General features: G+C 48.7%; 1 protein-coding gene and 3 non-coding genes across 4 annotated transcripts; all 4 read left to right on the top strand.

Annotated features, from left to right (window-relative positions):
• The first annotated feature begins 369 nt into the window (after window positions 1–369).
• On the top strand, window positions 370–6490 carry RPS8 (ribosomal protein S8). Its single transcript, XM_063939457.1, has 6 exons — window positions 370–464; window positions 1502–1608; window positions 1932–2031; window positions 2303–2478; window positions 4687–4816; window positions 6330–6490. Exons 1-6 carry the CDS (start codon window positions 461–463, stop codon window positions 6437–6439), a joined length of 627 nt encoding a protein of 208 aa, XP_063795527.1. The 5' UTR covers window positions 370–460; the 3' UTR covers window positions 6440–6490.
• LOC134959586 (small nucleolar RNA SNORD46) lies at window positions 2116–2218 on the top strand. The gene has a single exon (XR_010187595.1). It is a non-coding gene; the product is annotated as a small nucleolar RNA SNORD46 (small nucleolar RNA).
• Window positions 2523–2593, top strand: LOC134959580 (small nucleolar RNA SNORD38). Its single transcript, XR_010187590.1, has one exon. It is a non-coding gene; the product is annotated as a small nucleolar RNA SNORD38 (small nucleolar RNA).
• Window positions 6491–6581: 91 nt separating the features above from the next.
• On the top strand, window positions 6582–6711 carry LOC134959600 (small nucleolar RNA SNORA35). The gene has a single exon (XR_010187609.1). It is a non-coding gene; the product is annotated as a small nucleolar RNA SNORA35 (small nucleolar RNA).
• Window positions 6712–17433: the final 10722 nt, after the last annotated feature.

Raw genomic sequence — 17433 nt, 5'->3', positions numbered from 1 at the left:
CGCATGGCTCGCCATGCTTCGGGAAAGGTGACTCGATGCGCTCGGTACAGGTTACTATTCCCAGTCGTAGTCCATGTGGATTGTAAACTATGAAGAAGTAAAAAAAAAAAATTGTGAAAAACTCATGTTGACCTTTGCCATGTCGACCTAAATCAACCAATAGTGGTCGACCTATTGACAGGATACCATCTCACAGGATGTGTGTGATCTGCACTGGCCCCCAGCAATTACAGTGTGAACGGCAGGGCCCCGTGTGTCCCGTTACAGGGTGAATGAGCTCTGTTGGCTCAACACTGCAAGCCAGGGCCACGCACGAACTCGAGTCGTCAATCCAAGACAGTGACGGCAGACCTGCGCCTACTAACCGTGACGTCACGTCGACCCCGCTCTCGCGAGATCTGCGAGGTAACAAACCATCCCGAGAGCCTTTGCGTTTCCTCTTTCCTGCCAGCGCCGGAGAATGGGTATGTCATGGCGGCTATCTGTGTGTCCGGGGCTGAGTCGCAATCCGCCTCCATCTACCCGCTCCCGGGCTGCGGGGACCCGCTCACCGCGGGGGGAGGTCAGCGTGGACCCGGCGGCTCCCTGCCGGGGTGTATCGGTGTGAGATTGCCCGGCTGAGTGCGGGGCCCCGGGGGCCATGGTGTCCGGTAGTGTAGGCCCCTATACCCTGCCATAGAGGCCGCTGGGCACTGGGGGTCTCCTAGCAGGGCTGGTGTTGCACAGCGGCCTCTATGGTAGCTGCTCCCGGGCTCCATGGTGACAGTAGCACGCTGCAGCCTTACTCCGTGCCCGGCTCTTGTCAGCTACACTGATGTTCTGTGCATGGGGAGGCGCCCCCACCAGGTACACTCTTCCTCTTTCCTGAGACTCTGCAGCCCACTCTCACACACCCACCCACATGCACCACCTGTACCCCCACATCCTGAGGCCTAGCAGACAGCAGCTGTGACCCCTGCACACTAGGGACCCTGCAGGCACCCCCTGTCCCACTACATCCTTATATTATCTGTCTGCACTCCATTGACCCTGCAGGCACCCCCTGCCCCCCCAACATCCCGATATCATCTGTCTCTGCACTCCAGGGCCCCTGCAGACCTCCCCACTGTTTCACAACATCCATGGAGCATCTCTGTACTCGCACATCCAGAGACAATATCCATTCTGCAAATCCTGGTATCCTGCAGGCACCCATGTATATCTACATCCACAGATCCTGCAGGCACCCCATATATGACCATATCTAGACACTCGCCCACATCCAGGGACCCTGCATTCATGCACTGTCACTCCAAGTCCACTTCTGCACATCTGGTGACCCCACTAGTGTCCAACTGGCAATATTCCTATATGACCGGTTTCCAGACAACTGCGTTGTGCAGGCTATGTAGATGATAACATAGTCATATACTTAATGTAGATGATAAAGAATTGCGCACTGGATCTGGCCTGATAAACTGCTTTCTTTGCTCACCTGTATCTCTTTGTTTCTGTGCTATAGGTATCTCACGGGACAACTGGCACAAGCGCCGCAAGACCGGGGGTAAAAGGAAGCCCTACCACAAGAAGCGAAAGTATGAATTGGGGCGTCCGGCTGCCAACACCAAGGTAGGAAGTCTGTGTTTACATACAGTGTGGTGCTGCGATCTGGTTAGCTCAGGGCCTTGGAGATGTTCCGGGTGAGGTGTGGAGCAGTAGACTGGTCTGTAATTTCTGCACTTTGTATCGGAATCTTTCTATCGGAATCTTTCTTGCTGCAGCATACATGATGAATTGTTACCCTTAGGCCAACAAGTGAGACCGTCTTGGTTCTTTAATCTTGCTGGCCGGTGTTAGGATTGTCATAGTTACTCTGACATGTTGCCTCTGATATAACGGTGAGAGTGGCTCCTTTGGATGTTTGGTAAAAGTGTTTCATGTTTGTATCTCAGATCGGTCCGCGCCGTATCCACACGGTGAGAGTCCGCGGTGGAAACAAGAAATACCGTGCTCTGAGGTTGGATATTGGAAACTTCTCCTGGGGATCAGAGTGTAAGTGTTCTATCAGTCACATTTATGTGGCTTTACACAGTGTAGTAATTTGCACTACGTCGTATTCTTGTGTCTGTTACCTGTAGCGTGCGTGATGAAAACATTGACCTTATGTGAGGATTGTGCGGTCATTCTGACCTGTGTTCCTCACTATGTTAGGATCAGTCATAGTTACACTGACCACGCTGCCATCTCTGGTTCTGTGTGAGCTTGCACTAATCCGCTGTGTGTTGGTCAGTCTGGAGCTAATGTCCTGTGTGATCTCCCACAGGTTGTACACGTAAGACCAGAATCATTGATGTGGTATACAACGCATCCAACAACGAACTGGTCAGAACCAAGACTCTGGTGAAGAACTGCATTGTTCTGATTGACAGCACCCCTTACAGACAGTGGTATGAAGCTCACTATGCCACGCCGCTTGGACGCAAGAAGGGAGCCAAGCTGGTAAGTATGTTTTCTTGTGAACAGTCTGCCACACTAATGTGTATCTTCCAGTGATGATAACTTGTCCAGTTCTGCTACTGAAGGAAAGCGATGATCACCTTTATATCTGAGGAAGAACCATCGGTGTACTTGTATGATGCTTGTGTAGCATTTATTCCGGACCAACACCAGACGTGTGCCTGAGTGCGTGTGCTGTATCTGGTGGCGATAAAAGGATGCTTGGATGGAGGCTTTGTATGATGCATGATGAACTGCCCATCGCTTATGCAGACACGCCAATAACTGGGACATTCATGTGTCAAACGGTCAGCGTGTAAACACAGCACAATGCTGCAGTGATACGTGGGCGCAACTCATCTTATATTTCCTGACCAGGGCACCTTGCGTGAAATCTACCCTGCAAAACCACGTGGGGTATAGTACAGAAAAGCTGTGCTATATAGTTGGATTATCACTCATAATAGCAACTTTCTAGCATAGAGGATTGATTTCTAAGACTGTATAATGACATGGATTTGCTAAAGCGGCTGGTCAGGTCTCCTGGGTCCCCCACCCTGTGTTACTGGCATATGTACAGCTTTGATCCCTTGTTAGGGACTAGAATTGCTGTATTCAGTGGTAGAACTCTTGTGATTCCCATTGGGGATGCAGAAAGTGACACATTGCACTGATCTTTTCCATTTACATTGCTGTACTTCTAGACGGGCAACACAATATATTATCCTGTTTCAGTAATCTGGGAATGTACAGCTAGAGTGTGGTTTGTCTTTACATTGTACAGGTATAACTCTGATATCGGTATGCCGGCTCCATCTGAAATCTTTTGGCGTTAAGTCAGGGTAGTTGAGTGATGAGCTGGTTTGAGGTCATTTTATAGAGCTACCTCTACCGTGCCCCCTCCGCATCTGTGGGTACCCTGTCTATTCTAGATGGGTATTGGCAGGTTTGTGATCATACACCATGCAAATCGGGTCTAAAAGGGCTTAATTGGAAGTCTGTTTTGCAGCGTGTATGGACAACTTGGCGGTAAAGAAGTTTAAAGTTCTGTATTTCGTAGTCTGTTACCATTCATTCTTTTGGGGTTTGATTCCCATGGCTCAGTCTGTGTAGCAATTTTTCTGCTTACAGAGAACCACCTAATGAGTCCGTTATACTGATGGGCATGATCTGGTTCCACCCAATGACAACTGTTCACATTATGGGGGAATTTAGGAAATTTTAGCTATAATTCTGTCCGCTACTCCTGATTCTTGTAATGATCCAGGATGGTCATGCTGGTCTGTTTCAGACTAGCGCTGATGCCATGAGTCGCCAGTCTGTGTGCATTGTTCTGAAAAGGGTGATGCTTACTGTAAATCCTAGTTATTTCCCTTGAATTTTGTTTTTTTGGGGGGGCCAGTTTGTTTTTCTAGCTTTACAATAAAATGAAGCTACGGTCAGTGATTCCCCAAACAGTACAGGTGGCTTTATGGGCAATTATAAAATCATATCCCATCCCCCAATGGGAATAGAACCCCCCCCAGTAGACTCAAACACTTATAATAGTGACCCCATACCCCTTTTAGTGGTTAAAAAAAATAAAATAAAATCCCCCTTGTTTCATAAATGTAACTTGTGTATTAGCCCACACCCACTGGCATGTACGCCCCACGCCCACACATGTGGAGTGAGTGAATCTTCAGTCCCCACTACTGCAGCTGATCTCTGCACACACAGATCAGCCAAAATGAGCTGGGAGAGGAATAAAGGACCCCTCCCCGCACTGAGTACCCGGCGCGTTGCCGCCAGAAGCCGACCACACGACTTTCTGTGGTGCGATTCTGGAAGTTATGTCAGCAGTTAGAGACCACTGCACCACTCCTGGGGAACCGGGCAGCCGGAGGAGGTGAGATATGTAAATGTTTGTGCATTGTCTAAAGGATACATCCTTACACTCTCTAATATGTACATTGCATTTACAGACTGCATATCTTGTGTTACCAGCTTTGCTGCTCAGACACATGCAGAAAAGATATACTGTGTATGTGTGATGCATGATGGGTACAGAGAGTACGTAATTGTGTGTTGACCTAGACTGAGGAGATTGTGTGGTGATCGTGTGTGTGTGTGTGTGTGTCTTTCTGAATGTAACATCTGTATCTACAAAGTACCACCCAATCATTCACTTATAAATGGTCTCCTTTTTAATCTTCTCCCCATTTCCACCAGACCCCTGAGGAGGAAGAAATCCTGAACAAGAAAAGATCTAAGAAAACCCAGAAGAAATACGATGAGCGTAAAAAGACTGCAAAGATCAGCACTCTGCTGGAGGAACAGTTCCAACAGGGCAAGCTGCTCGGTGAGTCCAGTGTGTTCTAGAGGCGTTGGGTACGGGATGCCGGTCATGTGACATACCGATGATGGGAATCCTGATGTGGGGCGGAAAGGAAGTAAACTTACCTTTTCCCAATGCCCCCTTGTTGCCTAACACCTCCCCTGTCCTTAGGGATTCTGACCGGATCCCATTCTACAGTACTCTGCCTCTAATGTGAGAAGTTAATTTTATGACATTGGCGCAATTTCCATTACGGCTTCTCGTGTATTGCACAAATCTGCATCCTCTTCTGTGCAACTGGCGCTATGGGCAGGAAACCAGATGCCCCTCACTTCCGTCACTTTCCAGGGAACAATAAGAGTTGGGACAACCAAATAATTTATCTGTCTCCTATAAAGTTTTTAATTGTACAATATACTAGAAGCTTTGGGCCGTCTTATGACTGGTCTGCCCCACTCCTGTCCTGCTATGCTTCCAAAAGGAGCGCCCACCACAATGTGTCTCGTGTCGCTGGCAGTGGGAGCTTTTTGGGGAGAATATAGGTGCGCAGTGGGAGTCCACACTTATTATATATTGGGGTTGGGTTACCTGTGCCACAGTTACAATCAGGGCGTGCTGGGTTGTGTAGTGCCGGAGGTTGGACTATCACGCAAGGAACATACTGTAAAGCTACAGGTTAAGGCATTGATATAAATTATGGCTTTTGTGTGGTGGTTGCTGAAATTTGAATGCAATTATAAATTTCTTTTTTAAATGAACAGTCCAAAGAAGAAAAACTAAGGGTCCGCTGATAAGCTGGGCGTTTAGGAGATGTATATACTAAATGGGGGTACACGTAGAGCACACCTAAAAGGGGGTACACCTGACTAGATTGCTTAGAAATTAGCTGAACATTGCTCCGTGTGTAGGGGTGACGGTGACAGCGATGCGCGGTCCGGTGCTAGATTGACCTGCATGCAGGCACAATCTAGCAGGTAGCTCATTTCACAGCTGGGTGAAATGAGCGGCCCCCTGTGTCTGTCCCCCACCTCATTAAGTGCACATCTCTGGGTAAATCTCCCAGTCAGTACGGCCCTTAACTCATACAGTACCATCGGGACAGGTGCCGCACTAGATCAGTACAGGATGCATTGTGCTTCATGCGTCTGCTTCTGTGCACAGGATGAAGTAGTGCTATAGGTACTTCTGGTGCAGGTTACATCCAGGAACAGCCCGTTTCCTGACCACTGGCAGGTGGCTTGTGGGTAAAAGAACCCATACATCAGCAGTCACAAAAAGCAATTTGCAGATTCTGAGATTCCCAATACATCAATCTGCGCCCGTATAAGATATTTAGTGATTTGCAGAAACGGTCTGCAAATCTGCTGATTGTTACCATACACTAGCAATCTACAGCCCCAATTGATCTGTGAAATCTAACATGTTGGACAACCTGATTTACCAATCCCAACTGCTGAGCATTATTTCCAGGGCATATAATTTTACTGTATCCTCGTAAATGCTGGCTACTGTGTCTAAAGGTCCCTTCTTATTGCAGGCTGCATAGCATCCAGACCAGGCCAGTGTGGCAGAGCTGATGGATATGTCCTGGAGGGCAAGGAGTTGGAATTCTACTTGAGGAAAATAAAGGCCAAGAAAGGCAAATAAACGCGTCCCTACAACCGGTTCTCTTCAATAAACCAAAAAAATTTAACAAAATGATCTGGTCCGTGTCCTCATTTTACAGGATCTTGGTCTGCCTGGCGTTGCCCCCTCTAACGTGTGCAGTTTTTTATTCAGTCTTGTGACAAGGCACTGCCAAGTGTCCCCTTAGTCTGTACTGTGACTATGGGGCCTCATTCCAGTGCTAGAATAAGTCCCTTCTTGCAGAAAGGCCAGGATGTGCTGTGTCCTGCCCCTTCCGATAGTTGGGTACACCCCTAGCTGGGCAACGGTTGTGGATCGTGGAAAGCAGCCTGTTACCAGTAATTACACTCCGCATTCAATCTGCAGTGTTACTGGTTCTGTGTATAGCTACTCTTTGTATAAGTAGGTTGAAATAAAAGAATCTTGTTGCTCTTTGTGGATTGGTTTCCAGGTGTTAAGGATAGCCATCTGGTTTCTGAAATGTGAGTTTTTCCTTTTTATGGCAGTTTCCCAAACTTAGTCAAGGTTTTAAGGATATCCATGCCTGAGCATAGGTTTTCTTTTAGGTCTATGGGGCTAGTCAATTGCTGTTTTATGTGAATCTTCTGTATTGTGTGCATTGTTTTTGATTCTTTTAAAGCACCTTCAGTCCTGTTGGAGAAAGTGCTATATAAAAAAAACAAAAACTATTCTTAATTGGTAACACATCTGGATTCAAACACGGGTATTTTTAAACCTGCAAAACGACTTTCTCTGACGTCCTAGTGGATGCTGGGGACTCCGTCAGGACCATGGGGAATAGCGGCTCCGCAGGAGACAGGGCACAAAAGTAAAAGCTTTAGGATCAGGTGGTGTGCACTGGCTCCTCCCTCTATGACCCTCCTCCAAGCCTCAGTTAGATTTTTGTGCCCGGCCGAGAAGGGTGCAATCTAGGTGGCTCTCCTAAAGAGCTGCTTAGAGTAAAAGTTTTGTTAGGTTTTTTTTATTTTCAGTGAGTCCTGCTGGCAACAGGCTCACTGCATTGAGGGACTTAGGGGAGAGAAGTGAACTCACCTGCGTGCAGGATGGATTGGCTTCTTAGGCGACTGGACACTATTAGCTCCAGAGGGAGTCGGAATACAGGTCTTACCCTGGGGTTCGTCCCGGAGCCGCGCCGCCGACCCCCTTCCAGATGCCGAAAAATGAAGAGGTCCAGAAACCGGCGGCAGAAGACTTTTCAGTCTTCATAAGGTAGCGCACAGCCCTGCAGCTGTGCGCCATTGTTGTCAGCACACTTCATAGCAGCGGTCACTGAGGGTGCAGGGCGCTGGGGGGGGGCGCCCTGGGCAGCAATGATAGTATCTTATTCTGGCTAAAAATACATCACATATAGCCCCTGGGGGCTATATGGATGTATTTAACCCCAGCCAGGTCTCAGAAAAACGGGAGAAGAAGCCCGCCGAAAAGGGGGCGGGGCCTATTCTCCTCAGCACACAGCGCCATTTTCCCTCACAGAAATGCTGGTGGGAAGGCTCCCACGCTCTCCCCTGCACTGCATTACAGAAACAGGGTTAAAACAGAGAGGGGGGGCACTTATTTGGCGATATGACTATATATATTAAAATGCTATAAGGGAAAAACACTTATATAAAGGTTGTCCCTGTATAATTATAGCGTTTTTGGTGTGTGCTGGCAAACTCTCCCTCTGTCTCCCCAAAGGGCTAGTGGGGTCCTGTCCTCTATCAGAGCATTCCCTGTGTGTGTGTGCTGTGTCGGTACGTGTGTGTTGACATGTATGAGGACGATGTTGGTGAGGAGGCGGAGCAATTGCCTGTAATGGTGATGTCACTCTCTAGGGAGTCGACACCGGAATGGATGGCTTATTTAAGGAATTACGTGATAATGTCAACACGCTGCAAGGTCGGTTGACGACATGAGACGGCCGGCAAACCAATTAGTACCTGTCCAGGCGTCTAAAACACCGTCGGGGGCGTTAAAACGTCCTTTTACCTCAGTCGGTCGACACAGACACGGACACTGACTCCAGTGTCGACGGTGAAGAAACAAATGTATTTTCCTTTAGGGCCACACGTTACTTGTTAAGGGCAATGAAGGAGGTGTTACATATTTCTGATACTACAAGTACCACAAAAAAGGGTATTATGTGGAGTGTGAAAAAACTACCTGTAGTTTCTCTGACGTCCTAGTGGATGCTGGGAACTCCGTAAGGACCATGGGGAATAGCGGCTCCGCAGGAGACTGGGCACATCTAAAGAAAGCTTTAGGACTAGCTGGTGTGCACTGGCTCCTCCCCCTATGACCCTCCTCCAAGCCTCAGTTAGATTTCTGTGCCCGACGAGAAGGGTGCACACTAGGGGCTCTCCTGAGCTCTTTGTGAAAGTTTTAGTTTAGGTTTATTATTTTCAGTGAGACCTGCTGGCAACAGGCTCACTGCATCGTGGGACTAAGGGGAGAAGAAACGGACTCACCTGCGTGCAGAGTGGATCGGGTTTCTTAGGCTACTGGACATTAGCTCCAGAGGGACGATCACAGGTTCAGCCTGGATGGGTCCCGGAGCCGCGCCGCCGGCCCCCTTACAGAGCCAGAAGAGCGAAGAGGTCCGGTGAAATCGGCGGCAGAAGACGATCCTGTCTTCAGATAAGGTAGCGCACAGCACCGCAGCTGTGCGCCATTGCTCTCAGCACACTTCACACTCCGGTCACTGAGGGTGCAGGGCGCTGGGGGGGCAGCGCCCTGAGACGCAATAAATCGATTAAAACCTTATATGGCTAAAATAAATGCATCACATATAACTCCTGGGCTATATGGATGCATTTAACCCCTGCCAAAACATATAAAAAAACGGATGATAAGGACGCCGAGAAAGGGGCGGAGCCTATCTCCTCAGCACACTGGCGCCATTTTCCCTCACAGCTCAGTTGGAGGGAAGCTCCCTGGCTCTCCCCTGCAGTCACTACACTACAGAAAGGGGTTAAAAAAGAGAGGGGGGCACAAATTAGGCGCAGTATAAACAATACAGCAGCTATAAAGGGAAAAACACTTATATAAGGTTATCCCTGTATATATATATATATATATATATATATATATATATATATATATATATATATAGCGCTCTGGTGTGTGCTGGCAAACTCTCCCTCTGTCTCCCCAAAGGGCTAGTGGGTCCTGTCCTCTATCAGAGCATTCCCTGTGTGTGTGCTGTGTGTCGGTACGTTGGTGTCGACATGTATGAGGAGAAAAATGATGTGGAGACGGAGTAGAGTGTCTGTAATAGTGTTGTCACCCCCTAGGGGGTCGACACCTGAGTGGATGTACTGTTGAAATTGCGTGACAGTGTCAGCTTTGTATAAAAGACAGTGGTTGACATGAGACAGCCGGCTACTCAGCTTGTGCATGTCCAGACGTCTCATACAGGGGCTTTAAAGCGCCCGTTACCTCAGATACAGACGCCGACACGGATACTGACTCCTGTGTCAACGGTGAAGAGACGACCGGGATTTCCAATAGGGCCACACATTGCATGATTGATGCAATGAAAAATGTTTACACTTTTCTGATAATATGAATACCACCAAAAAAAGGGGTATTATGTTTGGTGAGGAAAAACTTCCTGTAGTTTTCCTGAATCTGAAAAATGTATTTACACACATACTGGTGTTATACTGCGACCAGCAATCGCCTCAGCCTGGATGTGCAGTGCATGGGTTGGCGTGGTCGGATTCCCTGACTGGAAATATTGATATCCTAGATAAGGACAGTATATTATTGCCTATAGAGCAATTAAAAGATGCATTTCTATATATGCATGATGCACAGCGGAATATTTGCAGACTGGCATCAAGTATAAGTGCGTTGTATTCTACCAGTAAAGTGGTCAGGGATTCCAAACGGCATTTGGAAGTATTGCCTTAAAAAAGGGGATGTACCCTAGGTCGCCTCTCAAAATAAGACGCCGTATTATCAGGCGCAGTCCTGGTTGGCAAGCGGACAAAAGGGTTCCTCTTTTCTGCTCGTGACAGAGGGAGAGAAAAATGGCTGCAGAGATCAGCCAGTTCCCAGGAACAGAAACCCTTTTCCGCCTCTGCCAAGCCCTCAGTATGACGCTAGGGCTTTACAAGTTCAGGCACGGTGGGGGCCCGTTCTCAGTGAATTTCAGTGCGCAGTGGGCTCACTCGCAAGTAGACCCCTGGATCCTTCAGGTAATATTTCAGGGGTACAAATTGGAATTCGAGACGTATTCCCCTCGCCGTTTCCAAAAGTCTGTTTTACCGACGTCTCCCGCTGACAGGGAGGCAGTTTTGGAAGCCATTCACAAGCTGTATTCCCAGCAGGTGATAATTAAGGTACCCCTCCTGCAACAGGGAACGGGGTATTATTCCACACTATTGTGGTACCGAAGCCAGACGGCTCGGTGAGACCGATTTTAAAATCTAAAATCTTTGAACACTTACATACAGAGGTTCAAATTCAAAATTGAGTCACTCAGAGCAGTGATTGCAAACCTGGAAGAAGGGGACTACATGATGTCTCGGGACATCAAGGAGGCTTACCTTCATGTCAAAATTTGCCCTTCTCACCAAGGGTATCTCAGGTTATGGTACAGAACTGTCACTATCAGTTCAGACGCTGCCGTAGGGATGGTCCACGGCACCCCGGGTCTTTACTGAAGTAATGACCGAAATGATGATATTCCTTCGAAGGAAGGGAATTTTAGTTATCCCTTACTTGGACGATTCCCTGATAAGGGTAAGATCCAGAGAACAGTTGGAGGTCGGTGTAGCACTATCTCAGGTAGTGTTGCGGCAGCACGAGTGGATTCTCAATATGCAAAAATCGCAGCTGGTTCCGACGACTTGTCTTCTGTTCCTAGGGATGATCCTGGACACAGTCCAGAAAGACGGTGTTTCTCCCGGAGGAGAAAGCCAGGGAGTTATCCGAGCTAGTCAGGAACCTCCGAAAACCGAACCAAGTCTCAGTGCATCAATGCACAAGGGTTCTGGGTAAAAATGGTGGCTTCCTACGAAGCAATCCCATTCGGCAGATTCCACACAAGAACTTTCCAGTGGAACCTACTGGACAAATGGTCCGGGTCGCATCTTCAGATGCATCAGCGGATAACCCTGTCACCAAGGACAAGGGTGTCCCTCCTGTGGTGGTTGCAGAGTGCTCATCTTCTAGAGGGCCGCAGATTCGGCATTCAGGACTGGGTCCTGGTGACCACGGATGCCAGCCTGCAAGGCTGGGGAGCAGTCACACAGGGAAGAAATATCCAGGGCTTATGGTCAAGCCTGGAGACATCACTTCACATAATATCCTGGAACTAAGGGCCATTTACAATGCCCTAAGTCAAGCAAAGCCTCTGCTTCAGGGTCAACCGGTATTGATCCAGTCGGACAACATCACGGCTGTCGCCCACGTAAACAGACAGGGCGGCACAAGAAGCAGGAGGGCAATGGCAGAAGCTGCAAGGATTCTCCGCTGGGCGGAAAATCATGTGATAGCACTGTTAGCAGTGTTCATTCCGGGAGTGGACAACTGGGAAGTAGACTTCCTCAGCAGACACGACCTCCACCCGGGGGAGTGGGGACTTCAACCAGAAGTCTTCCAACTGATTGTAAACCGTTGGGAAAAACCAAGGGTGGACATGATGGCGTCCCGTCTTAACAAGAAACTGGACAGATATTGCGCAAGGTCAAGGGACCCTCAGGCAATAGCGGTGGACGCTCTGGTGACACCGTGGGTGTACCAGTCAGTGTATGTGTTCCCTCCTCTGCCTCTTATACCAAAAGTACTGAGAATCATAAGAAGGAGAGGAGTAAGAACGATGCTCGTGGTTCCGGATTGGCCAAGAAGGACTTGGTACCCGGAACTTCAAGAGATGCTCACGGAAGACCCGTGGCCTCTACCTTAAGAAAGGACCTGCTCCAGCAGGGGCCTTGTCTGTTCCAAGACTTACCGCGGCTGCGTTTGACGGCATGGCGGTTGAACGCCGGATCCTGAAGGAAAAAGGCATTCCAGATGAAGTCATCCCTACCCTGGTCAAAGCCAGGAAGGATGTAACCGCAAAACATTATCACCGCATTTGGCGAAAATATGTTGCGTGGTGTGAGGCCAAGAAGGCCCCTACAGAGGAATTTCAACTAGGTCGTTTCCTCCATTTCCTGCAGACAGGACTGTCTATGGGCCTAAAATTAGGGTCCATTAAGGTTCAAATTTCGGCCCTGTCGATTTTCTTCCAGAAAGAACTGGCTTCAGTACCTGAAGTTCAGACATTTGTAAAAGGGGTACTGCATATACAACCTCCTTTTGTGCCTCCAGTGGCACCTTGGGATCTCAATGTTGTTTTGAGGTTCCTTAAGTCACATTGGTTTGAACCACTCACCACTGTGGACTTAAAATATCTCACATGGAAGGTGACGATGCTGTTAGCCCTGGCTTCAGCCAGGCGTGTGTCAGAATTGGCGGCTTTATCATATAAAAGCCCTTACTTAATTTTTCATTCTGACAGGGTAGAATTGAGGACTCGTCCTCAATTTCTCCCTAAGGTGTTTTCTGTTTTTCACATGAACCAACCTATTGTGGTGCCTGCGGCTACTAGGGACTTGGAGGACTCCAAGTTACTTGACGTTGTCAGGGCCCTGAAAATATGTTTCCAGGACGGCTGGAGTCAGAAAGTCTGACTCGCTGTTTATCCTGTATGCACCCAACAAGCTGGGTGCTCCTGCTTCTAAGCAGACTATTGCTCGTTGGATTTGTAGTACAATTCAGCTTGCACATTCTGTGGCAGGCCTGCCACAGCCAAAATCTGTAAAAGCCCATTCCACAAGGAAAGTGGGCTCATCTTGGGCGGCTGCCCGAGGGGTCTTGGCTTTACAACTTTGCCGAGCAGCTACTTGGTCAGGGGCAAACACGTTTGCTAAATTCTACAAATTTGATACCCTGGCTGAGGAGGACCTGGAGTTCTCTCATTCGGTGCTGCAGAGTCATCCGCACTCTCCCGCCCGTTTGGGAGCTTTGGTATAATCCCCATGGTCCTTACGGAGTTCCCAGCATCCACTAGGACGTCAGAGAAAATAAGAATTTATTTACCGATAATTCTATTTCTCATAGTCCGTAGTGGATGCTGGGCGCCCATCCCAAGTGCGGATTGTCTGCAATACTTGTACATAGTTATTGTTAACTAAATCGGGTTATTGTTGTTGTGAGCCATCTTTTCAGAGGCTCCTTCGTTGTTATCATACTGTTAACTGGGTTCAGATCACAAGTTGTACGGTGTGATTGGTGTGGCTGGTATGAGTCTTACCCGGGATTCAATATCCTTCCTTATTATGTACGCTTGTCCGGGCACAGTATCCTAACTGAGGCTTGGAGGAGGGTCATAGGGGGAGGAGCCAGTGCACACCAGCTAGTCCTAAAGCTTTCTTTAGATGTGCCCAGTCTCCTGCGGAGCCGCTATTCCCCATGGTCCTTACGGAGTTCCCAGCATCCACTACGGACTATGAGAAATAGAATTATCGGTAAGTAAATTCTTATTTTTTCCTGAATCAGATAAATTAAATGAAGTGTGTGATGATGCGTGGGTTTCCCCCGATAGAAAATTATTGGCGGTATACCCTTTCCCGCCAGAAGTTAGGGCGCGTTGGGAAACACCCCTTAGGGTGGATAAGGCGCTCACACGCTTATCAAAACAAGTGGCGGTACCGTCTCCAGATAGGGCCGCCCTCAAGGAGCCAGCTGATAGGAGGCTGGAAAATATCCTAAAAAGTATATACACACATACTGGTGTTATACTGCGACCAGCGATCGCCTCAGCCTGGATGTGCAGCGCTGGGGTGGCTTGGTCGGATTCCCTGACTGAAAATATTGATACCCTTGACAGGGACAGTATTTTATTGACTATAGAGCATTTAAAGGATGCATTTCTATATATGCGAGATGCACAGAGGGATATTTGCACTCTGGCATCAAGAGTAAGTGCGATGTCCATATCTGCCAGAAGTTGTTTATGGACACGACAGTGGTCAGGTGATGCAGATTCCAAACGGCACATGGAAGTATTGCCGTATAAAGGAGAAAAAGACAACGTCTTTTCAGCCTCAGTCCTTTCGTCCCCATAAGGGCAAGCGGGCAAAAGGCCAGTCATATCTGCCATGGGATAGAGGAAAGGGAAGAAGACTGCAGCAGGCAGCCCATTCCCAGAAACAGAAGCCCTCCACCGCTTCTGCCAAGTCCTCAGCATGACGCTGGGGCCGTACAAGCGGACTCAGGTGCGGTGGGGGGGGGTCGTCTCAAGAGTTTCAGCACGCAGTGGGCACACTCGCAAGTGGACCCCTGGATCCTACAAGTAGTATCCCAGGGGTACAGATTGGAAATTCGAGACGTCTCCCCCTCGCAGGTTCCTGAAGTCTGCTTTACCAACGTCTCCCTCCGACAGGGAGGCAGTAGTGGAATCAATTCACAAGCTGTATTCCCAGCAGGTGATAATCAAAGTACCCCTCCTACAACAAGGAAAGGGGTATTATTCCACACTATATTGTGGTACTGAAGCCAGACGGCTCGGTGAGACCTATTCTAAATCTGAAATAGTTGAACACTTACATACAAAGGTTCAAATCAAGATGGAGTCACTCAGAGCAGTGATAGCGAACCAGGAGGAAGGGGACTATATGGTGTCCCGGGACATCAGGGATGCTTACCTCCATGTCCCAATTTGCCCTTCTCACCAAGGGTACCTCAGGTTCGTGGTACAGAACTGTCACTATCAGTTTCAGACGCTGCCGGTTGGATTGTCCACGGCACCCCGGGTCCTTACCAAGGTAATGGCCGAAATGATGATTCTTCTTCAAAGAAAATGGACGATCTCCTGATAGGGGCAAGGTCCAGAGAACAGTTGGAGGTCGGAGTAGCACTATCTCAAGTAGTTCTACGACAGCACGGGTGGATTCTAAATATTCCAAAACCGCAGCTGTTTCCGACGACACGTCTGCTGTTCCTAGGGATGATTCTGGACACAGTCCAGAAAAAGGTGTTTCTCCCGGAGAAGAAAGCCAGGGAGTTATCCGAGCTAGTCAGGAACCTCCTAAAAGGAAAAGTGTCAGTGCATCATTGCACAAGGGTCCTGGGAAAAATGGTGGCTTCTTACGAAGCGATTCCATTCGGTAGATTTCACGCAAGAACTTTTCAGTGGGATCTGCTGGAAAAATGGTCCGGATCGCATCTTCAGATGCATCAGCGGATAACCCTGTCTCCAAGGACAAGGGTGTTTCTTCTGCGGTGGCTGCAGAGTGCTCATCTACTAAAGGGCCGCAGATTCGGCATTCAGGACTGGGTCCTGGTGACCACGGATGCCAGCCTGAGAGGCTGGGGAGCAGTCACACAGGGAAAAAATTTCCAGGGAGCGTGATCAAGTCTGGAGACTTCTCTCCACATAAATATACTGGAGCTAAGGGCAATTTACAATGTTCTAAGCTTAGCAAGACCTCTGCTTCAAGGTCAGCCGGTATTGATCCAGTGGGACAACATCACGGCAGTCGCCCACGTAAACAGACAGGGCGGCACAAGAAGCAGGAGGGCAATGGCAGAAACTGCAAGGATTCTTCGCTGGGCGAAAAATCATGTGATAGCACTGTCAGCAGTGTTCATTCCGGGAGTGGACAACTGGGAAGCAGACTTCCTCAGCAGGCACGACCTCCACCCGGGAGAGTGGGGACTTCATCGGGAAGTATTCCACATGATTGTGAACCGTTGGGAAAGACCAAAGGTGGACATGATGGCGTCCCGCCTGAACAAAAAACTGGACAGGTATTGCGCCAGGTCAAGAGACCCTCAAGCAATATCTGTGGACGTTCTGGTAACACCGTGGGTGTACCAGTCGGTGTATGTGTTCCCTCCTCTGCTTCTCATAACCAAGGTACTGAGAATTATAAGACGTAGAGGAGTAAGAACTATACTCGTGGCTCCGGATTGGCCAAGAAGGACGTGGCACCCGGAACTTCAAGAAATGCTCACAGAGGACTCATGGCCTCTGCCGCTAAGAAGGGACTTGCTTCCGCAAGTACCAGGTCTGTTCCAAGACTTACCGCGGCTGCGTTTGACGGCATGGCGGTGGAACGCCAGATCCTAAGGGAAAAAGGCATTCCGGAAGAGGTCATTCCTACCCTGGTCAAAGCCAGGAAGGAGGTGACCGCAAAACATTATTACCACATGTGGCGAAAATATGTTGCGTGGTGTGAGGCCAGGAAGGCCCCACGAAGAAATTTCAACTCGGTCGATTCCTGCATTTCCTGCAAACAGGAGTGTCTATGGGCCTCAAATTGGGGTCCATTAAGGTTCAAATTTCGGCCCTGTCAATTTTCTTCCAGAAAGAATTGGCTTCAGTTCCTGAAGTCCAGAAGTTTGTCAAGGGAGTATTGCATATACAACCCCCTTTTTGTGCCTCCAGTGGCACTGTGGGATCTCAACGTAGTTCTGGGATTCCTCAAATCACATTTTAAACCGCTCAAATCTGTGGATTTGAAATATCTCACATGAAAAGTGACCATGCTGTTGGCCCTGGCCTCGGCCAGGCGAGTGTCAGAATTGGCGGCTTTGTCTCACAAAAGCCATATCTGATTGTCCATTCGGACAGGGCAGAGCTGCGGACTCGTCCCCAGTTTCTTCCTAAGGTGGTGTCAGCGTTTCACCTGAACCAGCTTATTGTGGTACCTGCGGCTACTAGGGACTTGGAGGACTCCAAGTTGCTAGATGTTGTCAGGGCCCTGAAAATATAGGTTTCCAGGACGGCTGGAGTCAGGAAAACTGACTCGCTGTTATCCTGTATGCACCCAACAAACTGGGTGCTCTTGCTTCTAAGCAGACGATTGCTGCCTAAATCTGTCAAGGCCCATTCCACAAGGAAGGTGGGCTCATCCTGGGCGGCTGCCCGAGGGGTCTCGGCATTACAATTCTGCCGAGCAGCTACGTGGTCGGGGGAGAACACGTTTGTAAAATTCTACAAATTTGATACCCTGGCT

The sequence above is a fragment of the Pseudophryne corroboree genome, chromosome 9 (genome assembly GCF_028390025.1).
Source record: "Pseudophryne corroboree isolate aPseCor3 chromosome 9, aPseCor3.hap2, whole genome shotgun sequence".
Lineage (NCBI taxonomy): Eukaryota > Metazoa > Chordata > Amphibia > Anura > Myobatrachidae > Pseudophryne > Pseudophryne corroboree.
This window is presented reverse-complemented; position numbering and strand designations above follow the sequence as displayed.

What these genes read in the sequence shown, in the direction of transcription:
- RPS8 (XM_063939457.1), top strand. An exon ending in GTCCGGCTGCCAACACCAAG is followed by an intron (nt 1,609 to 1,931) that starts GTAGGAAGTCTG and finishes TTTGTATCTCAG; the next exon opens with ATCGGTCCGCGCCGTATCCA. An exon ending in GCAAGAAGGGAGCCAAGCTG is followed by an intron (nt 2,479 to 4,686) that starts GTAAGTATGTTT and finishes CATTTCCACCAG; the next exon opens with ACCCCTGAGGAGGAAGAAAT.